Raw genomic sequence first — 21,071 nt, 5'->3', positions numbered from 1 at the left:
GATGCCGCAGGTTTTGTTAGTGAATGCAATTTTTAATATTGATGTTGTGGAGGGTTTTGGGTGAACAGGCCGTTACTTGGAACTAGTGATGTTTGTTGATATTTTTGCTTTGTTCTTTTTTTAATTTATTTTTTTTCAGGAAGGAGGTTGCAGTGCAAATGTAGAAAGCACCAGGTGTATTTCACTTCAACTGTGTGGCGAGACCATTGATATTTCCGCACTATATGGAGTGTGGAAGTGGTCTTTCTAGTGGAGGAAAAGCCTTGTTTTCTGAAGTTTGTTTAGCTTTCTTCAAGCAAGGACGCTGACAAGAATTAAGTTTTGGGGGTTTTAATTAATATTTTATGTAGATTTCACATTGTAGTGCTTACAAAGGAAAGTAGGTCAGTTAAATTTCTATATTTATGAGCATGCTTGGAACCATTTTATTGCAGATTTCTGACAATGCCTTATGGCAACTGTATCTCTGTAGTGATCCATGGAAACACAACAGCAATCTCTTTATAATTATTGCATTTTATCCACTTTCTTCTTTTTCCCTCTAAAGAAAGCACAGAGATACTCGTAGTGATGAGAACATCTTAAAAATGATGTTGTCATACAGCGCTGTGAGACTGTGCTTACGGCTGGGACAGCGGGCCAGGCAGTGTACTCTGGTATTGGTGGTGCAAATGAAGTACATGGTGTGAATATCCATATGCCCTCCTCTGCTGCGGTGTGAGCTCTGCCTTGGCAGGAGGCTCAGACAGTTGAACTAAGAAATTCAGGGTTGTCTTAATGCAGTACCTGCTTTTATTGACAAAACTGGCACTAAAATATGGATGCTCCTGTATTTTGTGGTTCTGTTTAGCACTCCGCTACCCCAAAATGGCAGCAATACTCGTGCCAGGAATTAGGTCTCTAGAACAAAACATTTTTTTGGAAAATTGTTTATCCATTACTATAGCTTGTTCCTTTCCTCAGTGTCTTCCAGTCAGTGTTTACAAGTGAAATTGTTAAAAGGCAGCCATAATCAGTAATTTAAAACATTCTAACTATATTTCTATAAAGATATTATGCTGTAGTATTCACAGATGTTTCTTAAGGGTGATTTACTTGTAAATAAAATGCCAAATGCCTTTTTTTCCCCAACTCAAGGATTGTGTTTAAAAAAAAAAAAAATTTACCTTCAGCCCCCAGAATATCAGAATATGCAGGACCTGAGGATTTGAGTAGGCTGCATCTGTCTTCACCTGTATTTGGAGTAACTGATGAGATGAGCTCTACAGCTGGTGGCAAGCACTAAATTGTGTGCCCCCTGCCGCCTCCCCGTCGGTCTCCTGGAGGAGACAGACCACGGCCAGGGCCGGCAGCTGCCTGCTCGGTGCGACTGCTTGCCCGCAGCCGTGATGGAGAGGTGGGGCTGTGCGCTGTGCCCCAAAGCTGTCGTACGTGAAGGAATGAATATACTTGCTCTTTCTGATGTCGGTAAAAAGGGCGTGTGCTTTATTCCAGTAAAATCATAAATAAGTGGGGTTTTACTAAAATTCAGACGACAAATACTGCTGTTAGTCTTTCTGCAATTACAGTAATTCAAGTGGACTTACATTTAAGTGTTGCTGAATTTCACTGTTAATGTACAGTGCTTGTGCTGATTCCTCGCCTTGTTCTCGGGAGGTAAGGTGTTAATCTTAGCACCTGCGGGAGCACCTGCTGAAGTTGTCTGGCTGTTGTGTGCGTTCCTGAAATGAACATATTGTTTCAGTTTAGAGGGAGAAATAGAAGAAAACACTATTTTGTGAAAGTTCATAAAACAGATTGATTAGCAATGTGATTGTTTGGAGTCAATTTAGGATATATTTGCTCAATACCTAAAGTATATATTTGTATGCTTAATATGAAAGTTTATCTGAATACCTGTTAATCTTTCTAGATATATTAATTACAGAGCGGCTGGAAAAAATTATTAAATGTTTCTTCAGCCTGTTTTAATGCATAGTGTAGGTAGGTACATTCAAAGAACTAGAAAGAAAGAGGAAAAAAAATAGGGAGAAGAAAGTATCAGAGAGTAATAGCTGATTTTCTGTAAGTGAAATCAGATTCCTCTGAGAGGATCTCCTGGATTTTCCAGTTCCATCTAGCTTGCAAAAAGTGCCTTGTAAATGTCAAAACGGTTGTGAAAGCATTAAGTAGTAATTTGTACTGTACAGCCTTACTCTGTGGATTTGGAATTTCAGTCTCGAAGCAGCCTTCGTTCCCCTGCGCTAATGGAAGATTCTAGATTTGACAACTGGTGTGTTACACGTGATCTTCAAGACTTCTGACAGCTGAAACAGTGAATTCATATAGTAGTTCCTCAGTTGTATAGGCACCCATGCCATCTGTGGAATCCAAGTTACATGAGTTAAACATGAGAAATAGGGAAATGGAGCTGGTTTGGGAGAGCTCAGGAATTTTTTTTTATTATTATTCTTTTTCATGGTTTGTTTTTTTCCCAGGTTTGTTTGGGATTTTCCTGATGAATAAATATGGAGAATAAATCTGAAATCCCTTCAGAACAATGGTAGAGGGAAATACTTTTGCACAGTTCATAATTTGTTGGTTCCTTGTTACCGCAAGGTGCAGCTGAGGCCAGGAATAAAAGTGGAGAGGAATACCCAGTTATATGTTCCTCTGTAATGGAAGAGTTTATATCCATTCCAGGAAAAAAAGCCCCACAGAATAGGAAAGACCAAGCTGGTCACTGCTTGGAGTGACAGCTGTGTCTTGGGTGATTTGCATCCTTCCATGGAGCATCTGTTACTGGCCACTGAGACACAACAGTAGACTGGAGTGCTCTCCTGTGTAACTCCATCCGACACTTCCTCCTCTGTCGTGTTACGGTGTTCGGTTTATTGTACATGTGCTTATGTTCATGCCTTTGTCTACAAGAACTTCGCAACTCGGTCATCTAGGGAAGCCAAAACACACTGCTCTGCAGCGGAGGTGTCTGGTTTCAGTATGCCTCAGGAGAAACAGCGATATTTTGGGTTTAATATTCAAAGAGCCATTTTTTTAATTTACGTCTATCTTGCTGCTGATAGCATTTAATTTTTAATATAGAGGGGTGCATTAGAAAGGTGGAGGTTTAGTTTTAATTTGTCTTAGAAGCAGTTTACAAATGTGACAACTCTGATGCAGGAGTGGGGAGGAGCGCCAGTCACTACTTTTCTGGTGGTGTTTCTTTCCCTCTGTGTTCTGCAAATTTTGTCCTCGCTGAAATTTGTTTTTAAAAATGAGACCTTAAACTCTGCTAAGATTTCTTGGGCATTTCTGTAGCACCCACAAAGCATTTGTTCTGCTTAAAGCTGCTCAGACTTTCACAGTTCTCCTTGGTTGCGTGGGTGGAATGGTGTTCTTGGGTCTATGTTTTCATACGTTGTGTGAACCTTACATGTTCTCAGTTACTGAGGTCAGAGTTTTTAATCCTTTCCTAATTTCTGAAGTAGTGTAGCATCTCTATCAAATAATTGTTTTCATACCCCTCGTCAGTAAAATTAAGTAAATCCATTCGTTGGAAACATTTGTCATTTTCAGCTCTGTTGATCCTGGCCTTTTTCCCGCTGCATAGGACTTGGCCAGCAGTGACGTCTGTTGGTGAGCAGTGCTGCTCGGGCTGCTGCCCTGTGCCCTCTCCTGTGCTGGGCTTGGCCTGTTGATGTTGCGCAGGCTGAGATGATGCAGGTTGTGATTCTGCAAGTTGGTTCACTTGTGCCGCCTTCCCTGTCTGTGTTCCATTCTCGGGAGCAGGCAGACGCTGCAGCTTGGAGAACGTTAGCACGCGAGTTTCTGTGTTGCTGCTTTCTCTTCCCCTCACAAGTGTACAAACCCATAGGGTGGTGCTTGCGCTGCACAGCGCGCGGCACAGGCGAGTTCTGACCTCGAAGGCAGCCCCGGCGTGCCAGGGTGGTGTCCGCGGGTGGTGAGCCCCGCTGGCGGCAGGCAGCGCGTGAGCGGGCGTGATGGAGTGCTCGACGCAAACTGAAGTCAGCCCAGCAGCTGTGCTCCCCCGTCCTGCACCAGACCACTCAGGAGAATCTATTTGGTAGTCTTGAACAGAAGCTTAGTACAGTGGGGTGTTGAACCTGTTGGGTATTTTCTGACTCTCAGGGTTTTTTTGTATTATAGGACTACAAAGCTGATGAAGACCCTGCGTTATTCCAGTCGGTTAAGACGAAGAGAGGACCTCTGGGGCCAAATTGGAAGGTACTAAGAACTGATGTTTCAACCTTATCAAGTCTTTATCAGCAGAAAAAAAAGTTCACGGTTCCTTAGAAGGTAGCAATAGCAATGTTAGCCTCAAAACAGAGGGCAGAAATTGAGTATTTTTCTTTTTTGTATTCAATTAAAATTCCTGTTGTGTTAGTAAGCAAAGGTGCTGTCTGCTACTTGTTTAACATCACGGCTAAAACCAAAGCAAGCTACACGAATTAAATGGGATGAACTTTATCCTTACTCAGGGTTGACATCTGAATATACCCTGTGATGAATTCCATGGAAGTCATCAGCCTGCTGTGGTAGCCACTGGAGGTGACTGAAAATGCAAAAAAATGACTTGGAAGCTTTCTTATGTTTAAATGATTGTAACTCTGTATTTCTTAGATAAAAGATAGTACGTGTGTATGTTTTATTTGGAATTACCAAAAAATTAGCAGAAGATAGTGGCAACTAAACCTAAGCCTGTCTTTACCATGCCATGTTGAATATCTAGGTATTTTCCACTTGTGTGGAGTGTATACAAAATGCACCTGAAAACCTCCATTACTTCATCATAGATATTTTCCTTCAGTGAGGTAATACACCCTGTTTGCATTTGTGCACGTGTGTGTGCCTGCAGGCACAGATGCATCTACCACATTCTGGACATTTTCAGTCTGGCGTATGTAATCTGGGTTGGTTTGGGAAATCAGTTTTCCACGTTCTTTGGTCATTTACCAGTCCTTATGTGGCTGTCAATGTGACTGTAGTGTGAAAGCTTCGCACTTGGTCGCATCCAGCATGAATTCGCTGTGCTCATGTACTCAACCACAGGAAAGTCATGCTTGAGAGCTGACTCCTTGGTGGGCAGCGTAAGTACTGGTGCAGTGTCAGAGTATGTGGATGTCACCCACATATACCTTTGTACTGCCTCCATACTTCTCTTTACAATTTAACCCGAACAGTTGCTGCATACATGAAATTGATCCTATCTTGAAATAACTTTTCATAGAGGCTGTTGCCTGAGGTCCTCTTCCATTTCCTCCAGAGCCTCGCTTGACTCAAATTCAGAAACAAATTTCTGGTGGACCAGCATATACCACATGAACCCCAGTGACACCTGAACAGCAATGCAAAACTTGCCAGCACATCCCTGCCCCAGTCCCAAAGCACGTCTTTCCACGGACAGCCATCAAAATTCATGTATATAGGCCCATCCCAGAGAGAAATACACTTCGTCTGCTGCACCATACACCCTCATAGAAATTGAGAAGCTAACCGGTGTATACTGGAACGATTATACAGGCAATCTGTCAGGAATAGGCCCCTAGTTACTGATTAGAATACCGTTTTTCACTTTTGTCGTTACTGTAAATGTTTCGTTGACAGTAGCATAATTTTACTTACTACGTTTAGTGTGTGCTGTGGTGATTTATGCTTAAGTCCTGAGGGGTTTTTTGAATGCATTGCAAATGGTGCTGTGGTTTCTTAAATTTATTGTAAAAGCATTCAGTCTTTCATTACCCAGAAAAGTTCTAAATACAGCATGAATGTTTCTGTAAAATACAGTGTGAAGGACTTGTTCCAAGAGGTGTGAATTTTCTTCTAGCTCATTACTTTAGATGTCACCGTTAGTTATTTTACCACTAGTTTTTGAAAAGCAGCAAGGTAAGTGTCAGGTATTGCAGTAGGATGCACTGGACCAGCAAGCTCTCTGTCACTAATTTTGTATCCTAAAACATGGTTGTGCCAGCAGAAGTAGGCAGAAGAAACACCCCTTTTCTGCTGTTGGAAGCTTGACCTGTGCCTTGTATGTCAAATATCTGACCACCGTGTCTGACAGAGCAGGTCCCTGTTTCCCACTGCGCAGTGCCACACTCGTTCTCAGCTGGCCTGGGATCGTAAACGGAAGCAGCCTGAATTCGAGGAGTTAAGGTGTCTCTTGTCCCACTGTGGAATGAGGCTGTGGTTCAGGGGCATGTTTGTGCAGCACTGATCCTTCCCTCGTCTGCTTCCGTACATGCTGGTACAGTGGGTTCAGTGCTGCGTGGCATTAACCTAGGGGGAAAAAAACAGGGAACCAGGTTTTTGTGAGAGGATGGGAAGCCGTATGGCAACATGGAGAGCTGTAACAGGACCACTGAAAGTTGCAGCAGAGCAGAAGGGGTGTGGACTACTGAAGCTGACACTTCATTGCCGTTATGTTGCATTACCAGAAGAAAAGCTTTCCAAGCTGCCTCTGGGGTGCTCCACGTACTCGGGTTTGTCGTAATGAGAGCTGAGGGCGCAGTCAATGTATACCACTGACCTAGCTGATGTTGCCATAACTGTTCCTGTTGTCGTCTGTTGAACGAGATCAAAGTTCATCTGGTGACAGTCTGATGGTACGAACACAAAAATAACCTGAAATTCCGTCTGAGCACCAGAAGACACCTTTTTTAATGTGAGGGTGCTCAGACACTGGGATGGGTTGCCCAGAAAGGTTGTGGAGTCTCCATCCATGGAGATTGTCAAAACCTGACTGAATGTGGTCCTGGCAACCTGCTGTAGGTGATCCTCCTTGAGCAGGGCTCCTGCGCCCAGTTATCAGAGAAGGTCCCTTCCAACCTCAGCAACGCTGTGATTTTGCAATCTACACGTACCCACACAGTCTTAGTTCTTCCCTTTGTGTGTCCAAAGACAGAAAATAGTTCTGTTCCAGGAAGTTTCTGAGCTTATAAGTAGCTGGAGATTGGTAGAGCTTCTAAGTGAATTACCAATATTTTCTTCCTTGTGTTTTATATTTTTGCATAGATTTCTGCCATTAGCTGCTGTGAAAATACTGAGCCTGGTAGACCTTTGGTCTGACTTGAGGGTTTGCCCTGGGCCTAAGTGTTAGCTGGAATCTCGGGGAAAAACGGGATGACATGTTTTGAGATGACAATGCGGGGAGGCATGTATTCAGACTCCTGTCGTTGTAATACTCTTTCTACCTGGGCTAAGCATTCTCGCTAGCAGGATAAAATTGTCACAGGGATTATTTTTGTAAACTGCTGAAAATGTGCATCCGGCCTCAGATGCTGCTTGTTCCTTCCTGCTCAGGAAGGAAGCAGGAGGCTGATGCAGGAGTGGCCTGTTTGGGCTGTGTGACCCAAAGAATGTGGGGAGTTACTTAAAAACAGCTGTAAAATGAGGAGGAGAACTTTGAACACCTGGAACTGGCGGCACTGAATTTGTATGTTCCATTTAGTCCTGTCCTTTCATGGATGCTTGGACATAGACTTGTGCTGTTTGGGAACTCCAGACAACAGCAGCACTTTGGTTTTTGCTCGTAAATAGAGCATCAGTCTTCTGAGGATAGTTGGTTGTCATTTAAATGCTCTCTGGTGATGAGTATTTGTGATAAAAATTCTGTGTTAAATAAATATGCGTCATTCACCAAGATTTTTATATGCTAGGTGTATCTCACAGTAAGTCTTTTTACTGTGTGCATGACCAACAGGAGTTATCCATTGCATGGTTAAAAGAAATCTAGCTTTAAAATGCCATAAAATATTTCTACTTAGAAGTTTCTGACAGATATAAAGAATAAAAATCTGTGGACTACTTCTAGTAATTGCTTGTTATTCAAGCCACGCAGAGATTTTTTTTTTTAAGCTACTATCAACTTCCTCTTTTGGTTTACCTTCCCCCCCCTTATTTTTCCTTCCTCTTTTACAAGGCTTGGAGTAACCTGACGTGCTTTGCTAAACGAAAAACATGATAGAGTCTCTTGTATTACGTAAATTTGACTGCGTGAACTGCAGGAGAGTCACTGTGTGTGATGTTACAGGTACTTCGAAGTTGTTTGGATGTAGGAACTATAACAGAAACCTATGAATTACAGGAAATTGTAGTGGGTGTCTCCTGAATTTTCTTTAGTTCATTCTTCCGGGGATCTTTCTTTTGCACAAAGTCCTTGAGCTGGAGCTGCTTCCAAGTAGCCTTTGAAGTGGAGCTTTAGTGGGCGTTACGGGCACCAGTGCTGTTGGTGCTAAAGGAGTTCTCGCCCCGTTTCTCTCGTAGAGGCAGTCAGAAGGTCTGCAACTCATTATGCCAAAATGAGGATGTAAGTTATGCCCCGCAGCTAGAAGTTACCCCTATGCCTGGGTGAAGACGTACCCTTCTGGTGTTGTCTGCAGGAGGGATGTGAGGGAGAGGGGAGAGCATGCTGGGGTCTGCGTGGGCAGAGCAGGACTACAGCCAGCTCGGGTTTTGTCCTTTTGTGAGAAGCAGGAGGGGTGAGGGTGGTTAGGAGCTTTTTGTTACCTGAATCTTCTCTAGTACGTGTGTCTGCCACCATTGTACTGAGCAGCTTAGTACAGCTCGGATGTAATTGCCACTGTGCACTAGGCCTGGAAGTAAAAAATAATTTAGTGCTAGCTGCTGTAACTAGTCTTCGCTGTCCTTTAGAATGTCAGAAGGTAGATTACAGTGGAAATCAGGAAAATGAAATCCATGTTAAGACTAAGATTGATAGTGTGTGTTTGCAGCATGGATAGAATCGTCTTGCAGATTTAACCTGATTGATTGTTAATCCCTGCTGCCCTATGTACAAAGTACAGTGCTAAGTATTTACTAATACTTCTAAGTATTATTATAATTCTTGTACCACTTAGAATCATAATTTGTAATTATAATAATTTAATGTACTATAACTTAATTATATAATTTGTAGTTCTAATGTAATACTTAGAATTATAATTTCTAATAATTAATTTGAAGTAATTTTTTTTTAAATTAAAAATTCCTTCCTATTATCTGTAAACAGAAAGAGCTAGCAGCTGATGAAGAGTGTCCTAAAATGTGTGCTTACAAGTTGGTGACTATCAAATTTAAATGGTGGGGACTGCAGAACAAAGTTGAAAACTTTATACAAAAGGTAAGTGCTTCTCCCTTGCTGGGGTGCTGCTGGGGAGGTGGTCGAGGGCCGGCAGGCAGGGTGGCTCTGTGTCAGCAGGGGGGATTTTGAGGAGGGGCAGCAATGACGTTTCCTGTTGCTCAGCCAGGCAGTTGCTGTTCGTTTCTTCAGCCAGTACAGCCGTTTGTGACCGCCATTGCTGTGGTCCGCTAGCAGTGGCGGTTCATCGGTGGTACTGGAATAACATTCTAAGTTAAAAAAGCAAAGGTGTAAGCAAAGTGTCTGTGCCACGTGGGTTTAACGCTTGGTTTTGTAAACAGCAGCAAGAAGAGAGTTCCCTGATTCTTTTCTTCTCATAGGTTGAAAGATGCACAAAATGTGCTGATATTTCTCTAGTATTTTATGTTCTAGTTTTTGTATGAAACTGTTCTTGATTTTCTGCTGATTCTAAACTATTAGATTTTTTTGGAATTGAATGCTTGCAAAACCAGGTGCGATGCAGGTGGAATCCAGTGTGCTAGGATTTAGTTGGCAGCTGTTTTGACAGTTTATGTTTGCATCTTAATTTGCTACTGCTATATCATCATTACATGAATTGTAAAGTATTTTTTAAAGTATGACTAAGTATTTAGAATGTCAGTTTGTGTAGGCAGAGTGTTTAATCTAGACCATCGTCCCAGTTCTCTCCAATCCAGAGAAGGTGTGCCGTAGTGGTGAGTTAACCAAAACATGGTATTCCCATAGCAATTGGCCACGGTGCTCCCTCACAGACAACCAACGCTAGAACTCTTTCATTGTGGCAACCAGGACTCTTAGCTGTGTGGTCCACTCAGAGCTACCTCCATTAAATGCTTATGAATTTCAGTAAACACAATAGCAACAGAGTAAACTTCCAAGGATAGCCCATCACGTGTTCCAGACTGACCACTGTTGGGGAATAAGCTGAGCAGACAAGCCAAGACTGTGACAGTCGCAGTATTTGAAGATGTGACCTTTTTTTTTCACCTTGTTTACCTGAAGCTGGTTCTTCAGAGGAAGTTGTCTGTGCTAGTTGTCGAGAGCTGTGCGTTAGATTTGATAGCGTTGTTTTTAAGGACAGCCAGCAGCTTGAACGATGCAAAATGTGGGAGCAGATAAACAAGACGTGCGCTTTAGGTGGGAACCTGGGTAGCTGAATACATGCAGAAGTCTGAGGTTTAGCAGTAAAATAGATTTCTGCGTTGTATGTACATGACTACTTTTATCAGAGCAGTCAGAAGCAGTACTGGTAATTCTGCGAACTGAATGGTTTATGTGATGCACCTTTCATCATCCAAGTCACCATTCTAAAAGCTGAGATTCCAGGGCACCAGAGGTGGCCCAAGCTGGCAAGTTGCAGTTCTTCAGCGTAAGACAGCGGGGTTTGGGGGATGGCAGGTGTTTTGAAATGGGAAACCTACCGATTTGAGTAGAAGAGGTACGCTGAAAACAGTCTTACTGTGATCGATTCAGAACACAGGTATGTGCACGCTAATGAAAGGGCTGTGGAATCCTTAGCTTGAACATTTATCCTCTCAAGGGTTTTGTGCCTTTGAAGTCAGACATTACTGGGATGCTGATTTGGTACAAATCGTGAGTGTGCCATCTTTGGAGTCCGAAGTGCTTCCCTTTCTGCTTCATTCTGGCTTTAGGAATTGGCTGTTCTTGGGTTTTTAGCAGTGAGCACAGAACCTGCGATGGTTCTGCCATAGACTTTTATACAGTTCGTGCTAAATATTCTAGCTGTCATGATCCTGTGTTTGTTACACCTTGTGCTATCTTGGAGTTAGAGCAGATTTTAAAAGGATTCTTCAGCATTTTCAAGTAACATGAATCGCTGAACTTCCTTGAAACTTTTTCTGAGAGTGAGATTTTTCCTTTTTTTTCCCATGTTACAGTGTGTGAGAAATGAGGTGACTGTAAGTCCGTTCCGGGAATCTGAGGGGGCTGAACCTGTAGTGGTGTCAAACAGCATGCACGCGCCTGAAGGATGTACTTTTCCAGTTGAACAGCTGCAATCACTTCATCAGTCTTTGGCAAAGTGTAGGCCTATTGTCTAATGTTCATTTGTTTTCTTAAAGCAAGAAAAAAGGATATTTACCAACTTTCATCGCCAGCTGTTCTGTTGGATTGACAAGTGGATCGATCTGACTATGGAAGACATTAGGAGAATGGAGGATGAAACCCAAAAGGAGCTGGAGGCGGTAAGAACGCTTTTCTGCCGTTGGTGTGCTCCCTGCTGTAGATCGATCTGCTGGGGAGCTGACTTGCGTGATGTTGTGTCCGTCCCCGTAACCTGTGCTTGGGCAGCGGCTGATGGGCCTTGCAGCCCCTTCGGTGACTCTTCCGGGCAGACCCATGCGCTCCAAGCTTCTGCAGACGGTGGTGTGGCAGTGGCTGTACGGTAAACGTGTCCGATGTCACTGCATCCCAAGGGCCTGCCCTGACCGCCTCTGTGTTGGTGGTACCGCACCCGTTGCAGAGTCCCAGTCAGTGCCTCTTCCCCACCTCTGAGTTAGAATTCAGAGCTGTCATCTTGCTTTTCCATCATGTCTTGCTTTTTTTTGTTTCTAATCGTCATTAGATCTGGTTTCTTCACACATGTCTTCAGGCAGGCTTCTCTGTGTCAGATGACCGCTGTTCACTCATCCTGATTAGCACACCAAAACTGAGAATTTCGCTTGCAAAAAGGAAGTCGGTAAAATTAACAGGCTTCAGACAGTGCCACTTCTCATGCTTCAGTGGCTGTGAGGACCATACATGCAGCCGGCTCCGTCTTTGGACGGATGTCTGGAAGGAAACTCATCCATAGGCACTTTCTCCACTCTTCCCTTTACAAGGTGGAGAGGAACGTCACAGGCTAGGCAGGAAGCTGTCGTCTTCAGTGTCTTTCCAGAGCATGACCTGTGGCATGGACCTTTCTCATTTTAAGTCCTGCTGGGTTTTTAAGTTCTTTGCAGTCATTGGATTTGCAATTCTGTTTCCTTCACGTTTCGCCAATTGCTTTATGCCCGTTTGCTTTAAACCCATTCAGCTTGTTTCCTTTCGTTGTCTTGGTTCTTTCAAGACACGATGTGTCTTCAGCTGTAACGTGCTTTTTTGCATGATTTAACTCATTTCAGCTGCCAGATGTCTCTAATCTGATTGCCTGGTGCTTTAGACCTGCTGTTGACAGTGGTTCTGGAGTGCATTTTGTGGTTTGTGCCTAGCACGTCTTGTCTTTTGGTCTCAAAACGAGCTGTAGCTCCTCCATCCCCACTTGTTACGCTCTCCGTGTTTGGACTTTACGGACTGTGTGGAACCGTCTCGCACTGGGTAGAGATGATGTCTGGATTGGGAAGAAGCGTTTCTTCACTGTTCCATGTGTTAGCAGGTAGATGTTCCGAGCTGGCAAAACCAGACTTTATTTTCAAATAAGCTGAAGGGTTTGTCGGCTTTGGCAGTGCCCAGAATGTGCTTTGGGAAAGAACGATGCTCACTCAACTCTTGCAAACATTGTGCTCTCTCATTGGCATTTGGGTGTTTTTGGTTATGGCAAGTGTTTCTCAAATCATGTGGATTTCTTCTTTAATTCTACTTTATGCCAGAACCTATTCCTACAGCCACCTACTCCTAGGTGTCTGTGAAGGAGGAAGAGTAACCGCTTGCCTCTCTATAACTGATTTTTATGAGAAGGATTCTCTTTTTGCACACCCCTAGTTCTTTATTTGGAATGAGACTTAGTTCATCCCATTTCCCTGAGAAAGGGTAGTGGCAGTGTAAGGAGCATGTGCCAGGTGTGTCCTGGGCAGAGTGAGCAGCACTTCATGTCTGTGTGCATGGGAAACTTTCCCTTCTGTGTCTCTGTGGACTGTGGATGTTTGTCTTCCTGTAGCTAAAGTTGTGTTTCACATTTCTCACTGGTAAGTAGCTTATTCTGCAAAAAAACATTTAAAAGATTTTGCTGCTTTCTAGTTCTTACCTTAGGCAAAACCCACGTCACCTGTTCCCGGGTGTAACATTTATCCTCGTTCTTAAATACCGAAAGTATTTATTTACTGTTTTCTTGTTTTGCAAAGCAATGCGAATAGTTTATTTGAAGTAGCTTGTTGTGTAAGACATTAGCATCTGGAACTTAAGTGTATTACTTGTTGAAAAGGTCAGTTTTTCACAGGATAAATGTATTGACTAGTTACACTAACACAGTTTTTCTATGTGTATTGTGAAATGTGAGAGGAGTGGGGACCTACTGTTAAAATACTTTGGTTTTTCTCAATTGTTATAGTAGGGGTATCTACAAACACCTGTAAATGGTGCCGTTTCAAGGGTTTTGTGGTGAAGCACATTATTGAAGAATAACCTAAAGGCAAAAATGTCACTGCCAAATAAAATATGAATGCTAATTTTATCTCAAATAATTTGTTTTTACATTCCCTGTTCAGCTACTTCGTCCATTGTGCTAAACAATAACTTTGATTAAATCCCAAGTATCCCACAAAACGTTTGTTTTATGGCCAGGACCTCTGGAAAGGGGGAGCACTTTGTGATAAGGTGCTTGATATGACAAGAGTATCTTCATGCCTCCATCTCTGTAGACAAGCAGTTGGCTTTTTTGACAGTGTTGTGCTCTGCAGTTCTGTGATGTTTAAAAACAAGGAACTGCAGAGAGCAAGCCTGGTAACATCGGCAGCGTCACGTCTTCTTGCACGCATTGCTTTCTGTCGGCATTCCCTGTCTCCTCAATGCCCTTTCTTCTTCCTGGTTTGAGCTAATCTTTCTTTTTGGACTCTGTGCACATTTTGGTCCTTTTGTTGGTCCTGTTCTTCATCTCCTCAGTTTTTATAGTCAGCTTCTCTGCTTATGTTACTTTTTTTTTTTTTTGTTCCTCTCTGAATCCTCATCAGTGTTCTTCCAGAGTTTATCTGTCCCAGCTCATCCTTTTCTCACTGTTCATCTTTCACTTGGTGGTTTCTGCATCCAACCCTGCCAAAGCACTGTGACCAACCTACCTCCCGTCTTGGTGAGGGTAGAGAGGCCACGCTGGGTATTCTGAGCAGCGTGGCTCCATGCCGAAGCATCATGGGCTCTTAACAATTTAAGCATCACCATTTACAGCTGCTGTACAGTTCCCAGGCTTCTTCACCAAAAAGAAACACTGTGTGCCCTGTCTCCAAAAAACCTCAGCCATAGCTGAGGCTGGTTCTGGTCCTGGCCAGGGCGAAGCAGTCCCGGTTGTGTAGATCGTTACTTCTCTCTCACTAACCAACAGTGCGACAGGTTCTGTATGTGGTAGCTCACAGTTTTATTTTACGTTTAGATGCGTAAGAAGGGTTCCGTTCGAGGCACTTTGGCTGCTGACGTCTAGAGGAGTTCTCTGTAGGTTCTGAGGCAAATCAAGCTGTGTAAGTCAACTGCTGGATGGAGGAGGAGAAAAGTGGTTAATGTTCTGATGGATGGGAGTTGCTGGCAGAAATCACCCAGAGGGACATAGTTCCAGATGACGTTTCTGGGCCTCGCCCCGCTCCTGTTTGATAGCCTTGTGGTGATCAACAGCGGGAGATGGCCCTGGGCGTCCCGGGTGCCTGAGAGACCTTCTCGGCAGGCGGGCACTGCGGTGGGAGGCAGGCGCTCGCCTGGTGGCAGACCGCCCGAGGCGTTGGCCGCCTGCTCACCTCACGCACAAGCCCGGCTGCTCTGGCACCGAGCTCTGGAGCCTGCGGGTCAGCTTTGGGGCACAGGCCGGAACAGTCGGGAGCGTCGTTTCGCTGCACGCTCAGTGGCAAAGCGGTGTGTGGGCTTAGTCCTCGTGCTCTGGGGAAGCTGTGGACGGTCATCTTCAAAGCCTGAGCTCTTGAAGTCCAGTTCCACACAGATACTTACCGACACTAAACTGTGTGAAAGCTGTTACTGCGGGAAACAGGTTGTCCAGGCGCTACAAGCTCTCGAGTGTGGTGCCCAGTGCCTGGGTGCTGGCGTTCCCTGCTGGGACTGCTCCAATGCTGCAGGGGGGATCCCCGGCCAAAGCAGTTTTAGAATCCTGCCAATGAGCGTGTGGCTCCGCAGAGCCCCAAGCTGCCGCCCACCAGCGGGGACAGCACCCGAGTTAAAATTCCCAAACAAGTCTGCATGGCTTTGGTAGGACCCGCTCAGTCCTGGAGCAGTTTTGACTGCCCTGCCCAGCTTTCTTGGAAATTAATAGAGCTGCCTGTTGGGAACCTGCCCTTGGAGGAAACGATTAATGCTTAATTGTGTCTCTTCTTTCTCCACAGTTACGTAATCAAGGCCAAGTCAGAGGAACAAGTGCTGCCAATGATGAATGATGATGGATTTAACCGTCACATGCAGTGTTGATATACAAATGTGTGTGTGGATGCATGATTATCTGTATATAATTATATATACGCACATGCATACTGAAGGGGGTTGTTACAGTGTCTCCAGGGTACTATACCTGTCCTCAGCAAAGATTCAAAGGAAACTGCTTTCATTATGTATACCTGAAGCAAATAAAAATCAACTGAGTAGTGTCATTTAAAGGATGAATTAACTGCAGAATTATGCTAACTGGTATGTTTCATGAATGTCAATACTGGACCAATTTATTCCCTACTTGTTTTTTTCCTGTCTTGAGTCACTCTGCTATTAACTTGCCCATAGCTCATTGTGAAGAAACCGATTCAAATAAGTTAATTTCAGTTTTGTGTCCTCCCTGTGTGGTTATTTTTGGGATAGGAACAATGAATGTATTTATAGCTATTTATTTCTGGATTGTCATTATCCTATCGTCAAATCAGAAGAAAATTTCTATTAGTGGAATTTGGAAGACTTTTACTGTTGAATAAGTTTAACCCAAACTTTACCTACTCACTGATTTAAAAGGAAAAAAAAAAAATGTTTTATTGGACTTTTGTACATTGAAATGCTAATGTTTTTTCTTCATTAAAATTGGCAAGATTAAGGAAAAATGGCTTGTGATTTATAAAGTAATTGCAACTTGAAATTTTTCAGAAACTGGCTTTTTAGACAAAGATACTGACAATACTTGTAGAATATTTCAAGTATATCTTAGGCCGCGCAGTGAAGGCGAAGGGGGCTGACAGCCCTTCCCTGAAGTAATGCTTCCTGTCAGTGAAATCCCTCTTTTCCAGAGTTTCACTTTGGAAGCTGTGCAAACGGTCTTGATTTCACACACATTGCGCAATGGAATATAATTGTGATTTTAGCTCTTTTCATGTTGAAAATACACTTTAAAAGAGATGTATACTTTCAGATATGATGAAAGTTTAAATTGTAGCATCTGATGTATTTCTCTGGTATTTGTTAGGAGTAGACACGTAAAAGATGGTATAATAAAGACCTCCTGTAGATAACTCTCAAATAGGGAAAATGTCTTCAACATTTTTTAAGGAACTATTCAGAGCGTATCATAGATATATATATTATCAAAATGCTTGCTAGATCAGAAACAAATTATTTTAAAAACATTAGTTAGATAAAGTTCTATTAATGCCTGGTTTCCTTCCAGCATCCCCGGAAACCTCGGTGGGGCAAGCCTTGCTTGAGCTTCCATCTTCATAATCTCACACACGTCCAGGTATTTTGGTATCATTGCGGACCTGTTTGCTTGCAAAAGGAGTGATCTGATTGCCATTATGGGCAGTGACAAAATTTTCCTGAGTTTCCAGGGCGGGCCGGGGCTGCCCGGTGACCTGCCCTGCCGGCGTGGGGCATCGGTACCTCTCCTGTGTAACTGCACCCTCCAACCCTCCCTTTTTTATTGGCTTTTTCCTTTCTGGACTAGCACTCAAGTGGCTATTTGTACCACCAGGAGGCTGGTTGTGTAAATAAGCATAGGAACGTGCACACACGCGTTGGGTTTTAGAAGCGTTGGCAGCCGAGAGGGCTGCTGCGCACCCGGGAAGCTGAGGGCTCAGCTCTCCTCAGTGCTGGAATGCGGGTCCCGCTGCGATCATGTGGGTCGTGACGCAGACTGAGGGGAGGGACCCTACGACATTCATGTTTTGGACTAGTTGTGAAAATTCGAGAGGATCTTGTAGTGAATGTAAAATGTTTAGTTTACTTTGGCAGTCTCTGGTGTGACCTACGGTAAAACAGTCAATGAAATTTAATTAAATAAATTTGATCATAAAATGCTCTGTCTCTTGTCTTAGGTATTAGTATTTGCAGTTCGCTAATGAGCTGGCATTTAGTTTTACTAAGCTGCACGAGAAGGCTGGAAGTCCCGTAAGGATGCGCTCCGGTGGTTGGGAGCCCAAACCTGCGCGTGAAGGTCAGTATCGACCGGGGGGACGGAAGGGCTTGTTTGGGCTTTGGGCTTGTTTCAGGATTTCAAGCTGAGCCACACGTACTTGGCTGGAACCTTGCGCTCTGGAGCAGGGAGAAGGGATTTTGCTCTTGTGTATTTTGCCTGCCTGCCTCAACGTGCCGGGCTGGCGGCTCTGCAGACGCCCGTGTTCGATGCTCTTGGTCTGCAGCGGCTCTGGTCCATGGCTGCTGCGGGTGCTGCCGCTTGCCTGTGCCAGGAAGGATCGCCCCGCCGTGCAGAGGGGATGGGGTGCTGCCAGAGGCGGCAGCGGCACTGCCAGGCTGGACTTGGGGAATGGAGGCGTGGAAGCCACCTTGTCTGGTGCAGGGGCTCGTTTCCAAAAGCATGGCTCCTCCCGGCTGGAGCAGCAAACACCCGAGGGAGCAGCACATAAATTTGCGGGTCTCTTGGCAAGGGTGTCTGGGAACGCCTTTAAGCCGGGGTGCAGTCGTGTGAGTGTAGAATGTGGGCGTGGGGGCGCTGCCGGGCACTCGCAGGCCCCTTGAGTCCCGTGTCGGTGATGTGTGAAGCTTCAGAACAGACTTCTGGAGAAAGAAATACTGTGGAGATAGTGGTACAAAGCCAACAGGCAGCTGCAGGTAGGTAGCACAGGGTGGTTGTGTTACGGACCGGAGCACTTGCGGTTGTCCTCAGCGGAACAGCGAGACGTGTTAGACCAGAAGAGGCGAAGCTGCCTGGAGCACCAGAGGTGGAGTCTGGACGGGAGAAGGGGGTGGCGGGTGCCTCCTGGGCAGTGCAGGGTGCCGGGGGCGCCGATGCAGGCAGTGTTGTCCCTGCCTGGTCCCCTTCACCACCCTCACTGCTCTCGCCTGCCTAGTGGCTGCCGGGGCTGTGCCGGGAGGCAGCGGAGGTGGCTGCTGGAGTCGGGGGCTTGTGGAGGAGGTCGCGTTTCTGCCCGGCGGTGCCGCCTTCCCTGGCTGTGTTACGGATCGGGTGCATCTCCCCATCAGTTGGCTGGCCTCGGGACAGGGGGCAGGAGCTCGGCCACGCTGGTTAAAACCATTGTCCTGTGGGATGAGCGATACAGAAAGGGACCGTGGGCTGCCAATCTGCTGAAGCTGCTGGATTTCAGAAAGCATTTGCAATTTTTAAAGACCTCTTTAAAAATACGTAGTCATTGCTAGGTAGCACTGTGTCCTCTTGCTTCCTGATCATGATCCAGAAAAGTGCTGCAAGAGCTGCAGAGAGGAACCAGAGGCTTTCTGCTCGGTACGTACAAGACAAAATCTTGGCTCTTGATGCCCCATTGGAAGCTGCGCCTGGCCTCCCCTCTCTGGCTTCGGCTTTCTTATAATGGAGCATCCCAGTGATGACCTTGTCCTTATTTCAGGAATTTAAAAATAACCCAACTGCTGGAGAGGGGAAGAGGTGATCAGAATTGTGGCAGGAAAAATACTCTCTTCAGTCGTATAACTGATAAATTACAGAGAGGCCTGAGAGTAAAGGCTGCTTATTGCAAGGCATCTTTGCAGTTTTTACAACAGTAGCGTAACTTCTCCTCTTGTGTCCCAGCCTTCAGCATTTTCTGATGAAAGCTTGAGTTAAACTGGTGTTGCTGCTTGGAATTGTCTGCAGCAAGGCTTTACTTGTATTTTTTCCCCTCTTCTCAGCACTTGTCACGCATGAGCTATTGCTGACGTGGGAGCCTGTCCCTGCCAACCGGCCACGCTCCGGGTTTGCCCCTGACCGCAGAGGCTGCTGCGTGGCTGGAGAACGGCCGAGGGATGCGGAGCAGGGCAGGGCAGCTGGAGCAGGGGCTGCTGCCGCCTCTGAGTGCTGGGATGCATGGCACTCGCTAAACCTCGAGGGTGGCAGCGAGGCAGGAGAGGGTGCGTGGAGACCCCTTTGCTCTGGGCACCTGGGCAGTCTGCAGCCACCGCTCGGCGTCTGGGCCCCAGGAGCCTGCAAAGGGGGTGTTGGTGCATGTCTTGGTGGTACCGAGGGCGGGGGGGAGCAGGAGGGAGGCTTGGGCTGTGACCCCCACCGGTGGGGGCTGTGGGCAGGGCTGCCCCGTGCTCGGAGAGCATGTTTGGCACCGAGTCCCAGCCTGGCCTGGAAAGGCCATGCCTGACCTGGGCTCGGTGACGCCCTGACTGCAGCCTCCAGGGCACCCGTGTTTCAGGCAGACGAGTGGTGACGGGCAGTGCTGCTCACGGGGGTGTTTTCTTGGTGGAAGGCTCAGAGCAAGGAAATGCTGGTTCCTCGGGGTGTTTCTGTACGTTTCAGTGTCCTGGTTTGACTGGGACTGACTCCCAGCCCAGCCGTGCTAGGCAGGCCCTTGGCAGTTTGAGTCAGCCGGGGCAGCTGACCCAAGGGGGCTGCAGGTGCAGCCCATCCCGTAACGTGTGGTCATTATAAAGGGGGAAGGTTGGCTGAGGAAGGGCAGTTCTGGCTGAGGTTCCTGCTGGGGTTCCTCCTGCTGCTCCTCTTTCCTTTTGCTCCTGAGGGCTGTGAGGACCAGACGTTCTAGGGTGAGTGTAACTTTGCACGCTGGATGTGTTGTGCTGTTTCATTAAATCTGTCCTTGCTTCAACCTTTGGATCTCCTCTGCTTTTCCCAATTCCCCCTCTCAACTGGGGAGGGGTCACAGGGTGACAGAAGAACTACTGTACTTTAGCCCCTGGTATGGGCTCAATGTAGACAACAATACAAAGCCTGACACGCAATACCCCCCGAGCGGTGCCACTGGTCTGTGCGTCCTCCTGGGGTAAGCAGGAAGAGTTTCCCACACTTGCGTGTTCAGGCTGGTCCCCGGACCGATGCTTCTGTGCACAGTCAGTTCTCTGAGGGGCTGTTTGGCGCGGCTGAGCCCTCGTGGCTGCGGTAACTGCCCTCCTGCATGGGCACGGCTCCCGCTCTGCCATTTCTGCCTGCTACGGTTGTGTAATCGCCTGCTATAAATTGAAACTTGTATGGCTCCTTTTGGTAAATGCAAAATTGAATCCTGTTTTTTACTACACAGCTTGTTTAGCTTCCAGATGGCAAACCAACATGAAGTAATGGAAGCGCAACATAGTTTTGTTATAATGGATATGTAAACGTGATATTTATTCACTGCAATAGACTGCTGTGAACCATATTCCAGCAGTAACCTTTTAAATCCATCACTTGGCTGCACAGAAGTGTGGCCTAAAAGGGACTTGTGAAGAATTTGGGTTTTTCTGGAGGGTTTTTTTTAATCCTTGAAAAGAAAGGGGAATGTTTTCCATCTATTGCCTTAATGTGTGGACTGGGAAATGTCAGAAAAAAAAATCTGCTGAGATTTGTGTTTGGGGATTTCAGGTGTGTTGGGTTTTTCCACCCTAACTCCCTTCTAAGTGCTCTCGGAGCTGTCTGAAAATGCCTCTGATAAGACAACTTACTATGAGCTTCCCAAAACTCAGTTGATTCAGCTGTATTTAGGAGCCACATCACACACCTGGCAGTGCTCTTGCCCCTCTGTATTACATGCTGCCAGCAGGGGTGAGCACGGTTGGGTCTGCAGCTGTTCCCCCTCATTCTGGGATTCCTGACTCCGGCATCACCCATCTCACTGCGTCGGTCACGGCCAAATCTGAGTTTCTAGCAGTGAGCGCCTGTGCGTAAAGCATAGTTGTTCTTCCTCTTCGCTCTGTGGAACAGCTCCTCCCCGGT

General features: G+C 45.7%; 1 protein-coding gene across 2 annotated transcripts in view; it reads left to right on the top strand.

Moving 5' to 3' along the window:
• Window positions 1–16,056, top strand: part of PITPNB (phosphatidylinositol transfer protein beta) — a 31,513-nt gene extending 15,457 nt beyond the window's left edge. The window contains exons 8-12 of one of the 2 annotated variants that reach the window (XM_086474173.1): window positions 4,147–4,224; window positions 9,005–9,115; window positions 11,194–11,316; window positions 14,409–14,493; window positions 15,361–15,396. In XM_086474173.1, the coding sequence (XP_086330299.1) occupies window positions 4,147–4,224; window positions 9,005–9,115; window positions 11,194–11,316; window positions 14,409–14,456 (360 nt within the window). In that variant the 3' untranslated portion in view covers window positions 14,457–14,493; window positions 15,361–15,396. Of the gene's footprint in view, window positions 1–4,146; window positions 4,225–9,004; window positions 9,116–11,193; window positions 11,317–14,408; window positions 14,494–15,360 lie in introns of both variants that reach the window. The other variant, XM_086474172.1, reaches the window with a different exon arrangement.
• The last annotated feature ends 5,015 nt before the right edge of the window (window positions 16,057–21,071 follow it).

Source organism: Leptosomus discolor, chromosome 16 (assembly GCF_034619465.1).
Source record: "Leptosomus discolor isolate bLepDis1 chromosome 16, bLepDis1.hap2, whole genome shotgun sequence".
NCBI classification, from domain to species: domain Eukaryota; kingdom Metazoa; phylum Chordata; class Aves; order Leptosomiformes; family Leptosomidae; genus Leptosomus; species Leptosomus discolor.
The sequence above is the reverse complement of the archived record's forward strand: the minus strand, read 5'-3'. Positions and strand labels throughout refer to the sequence as shown.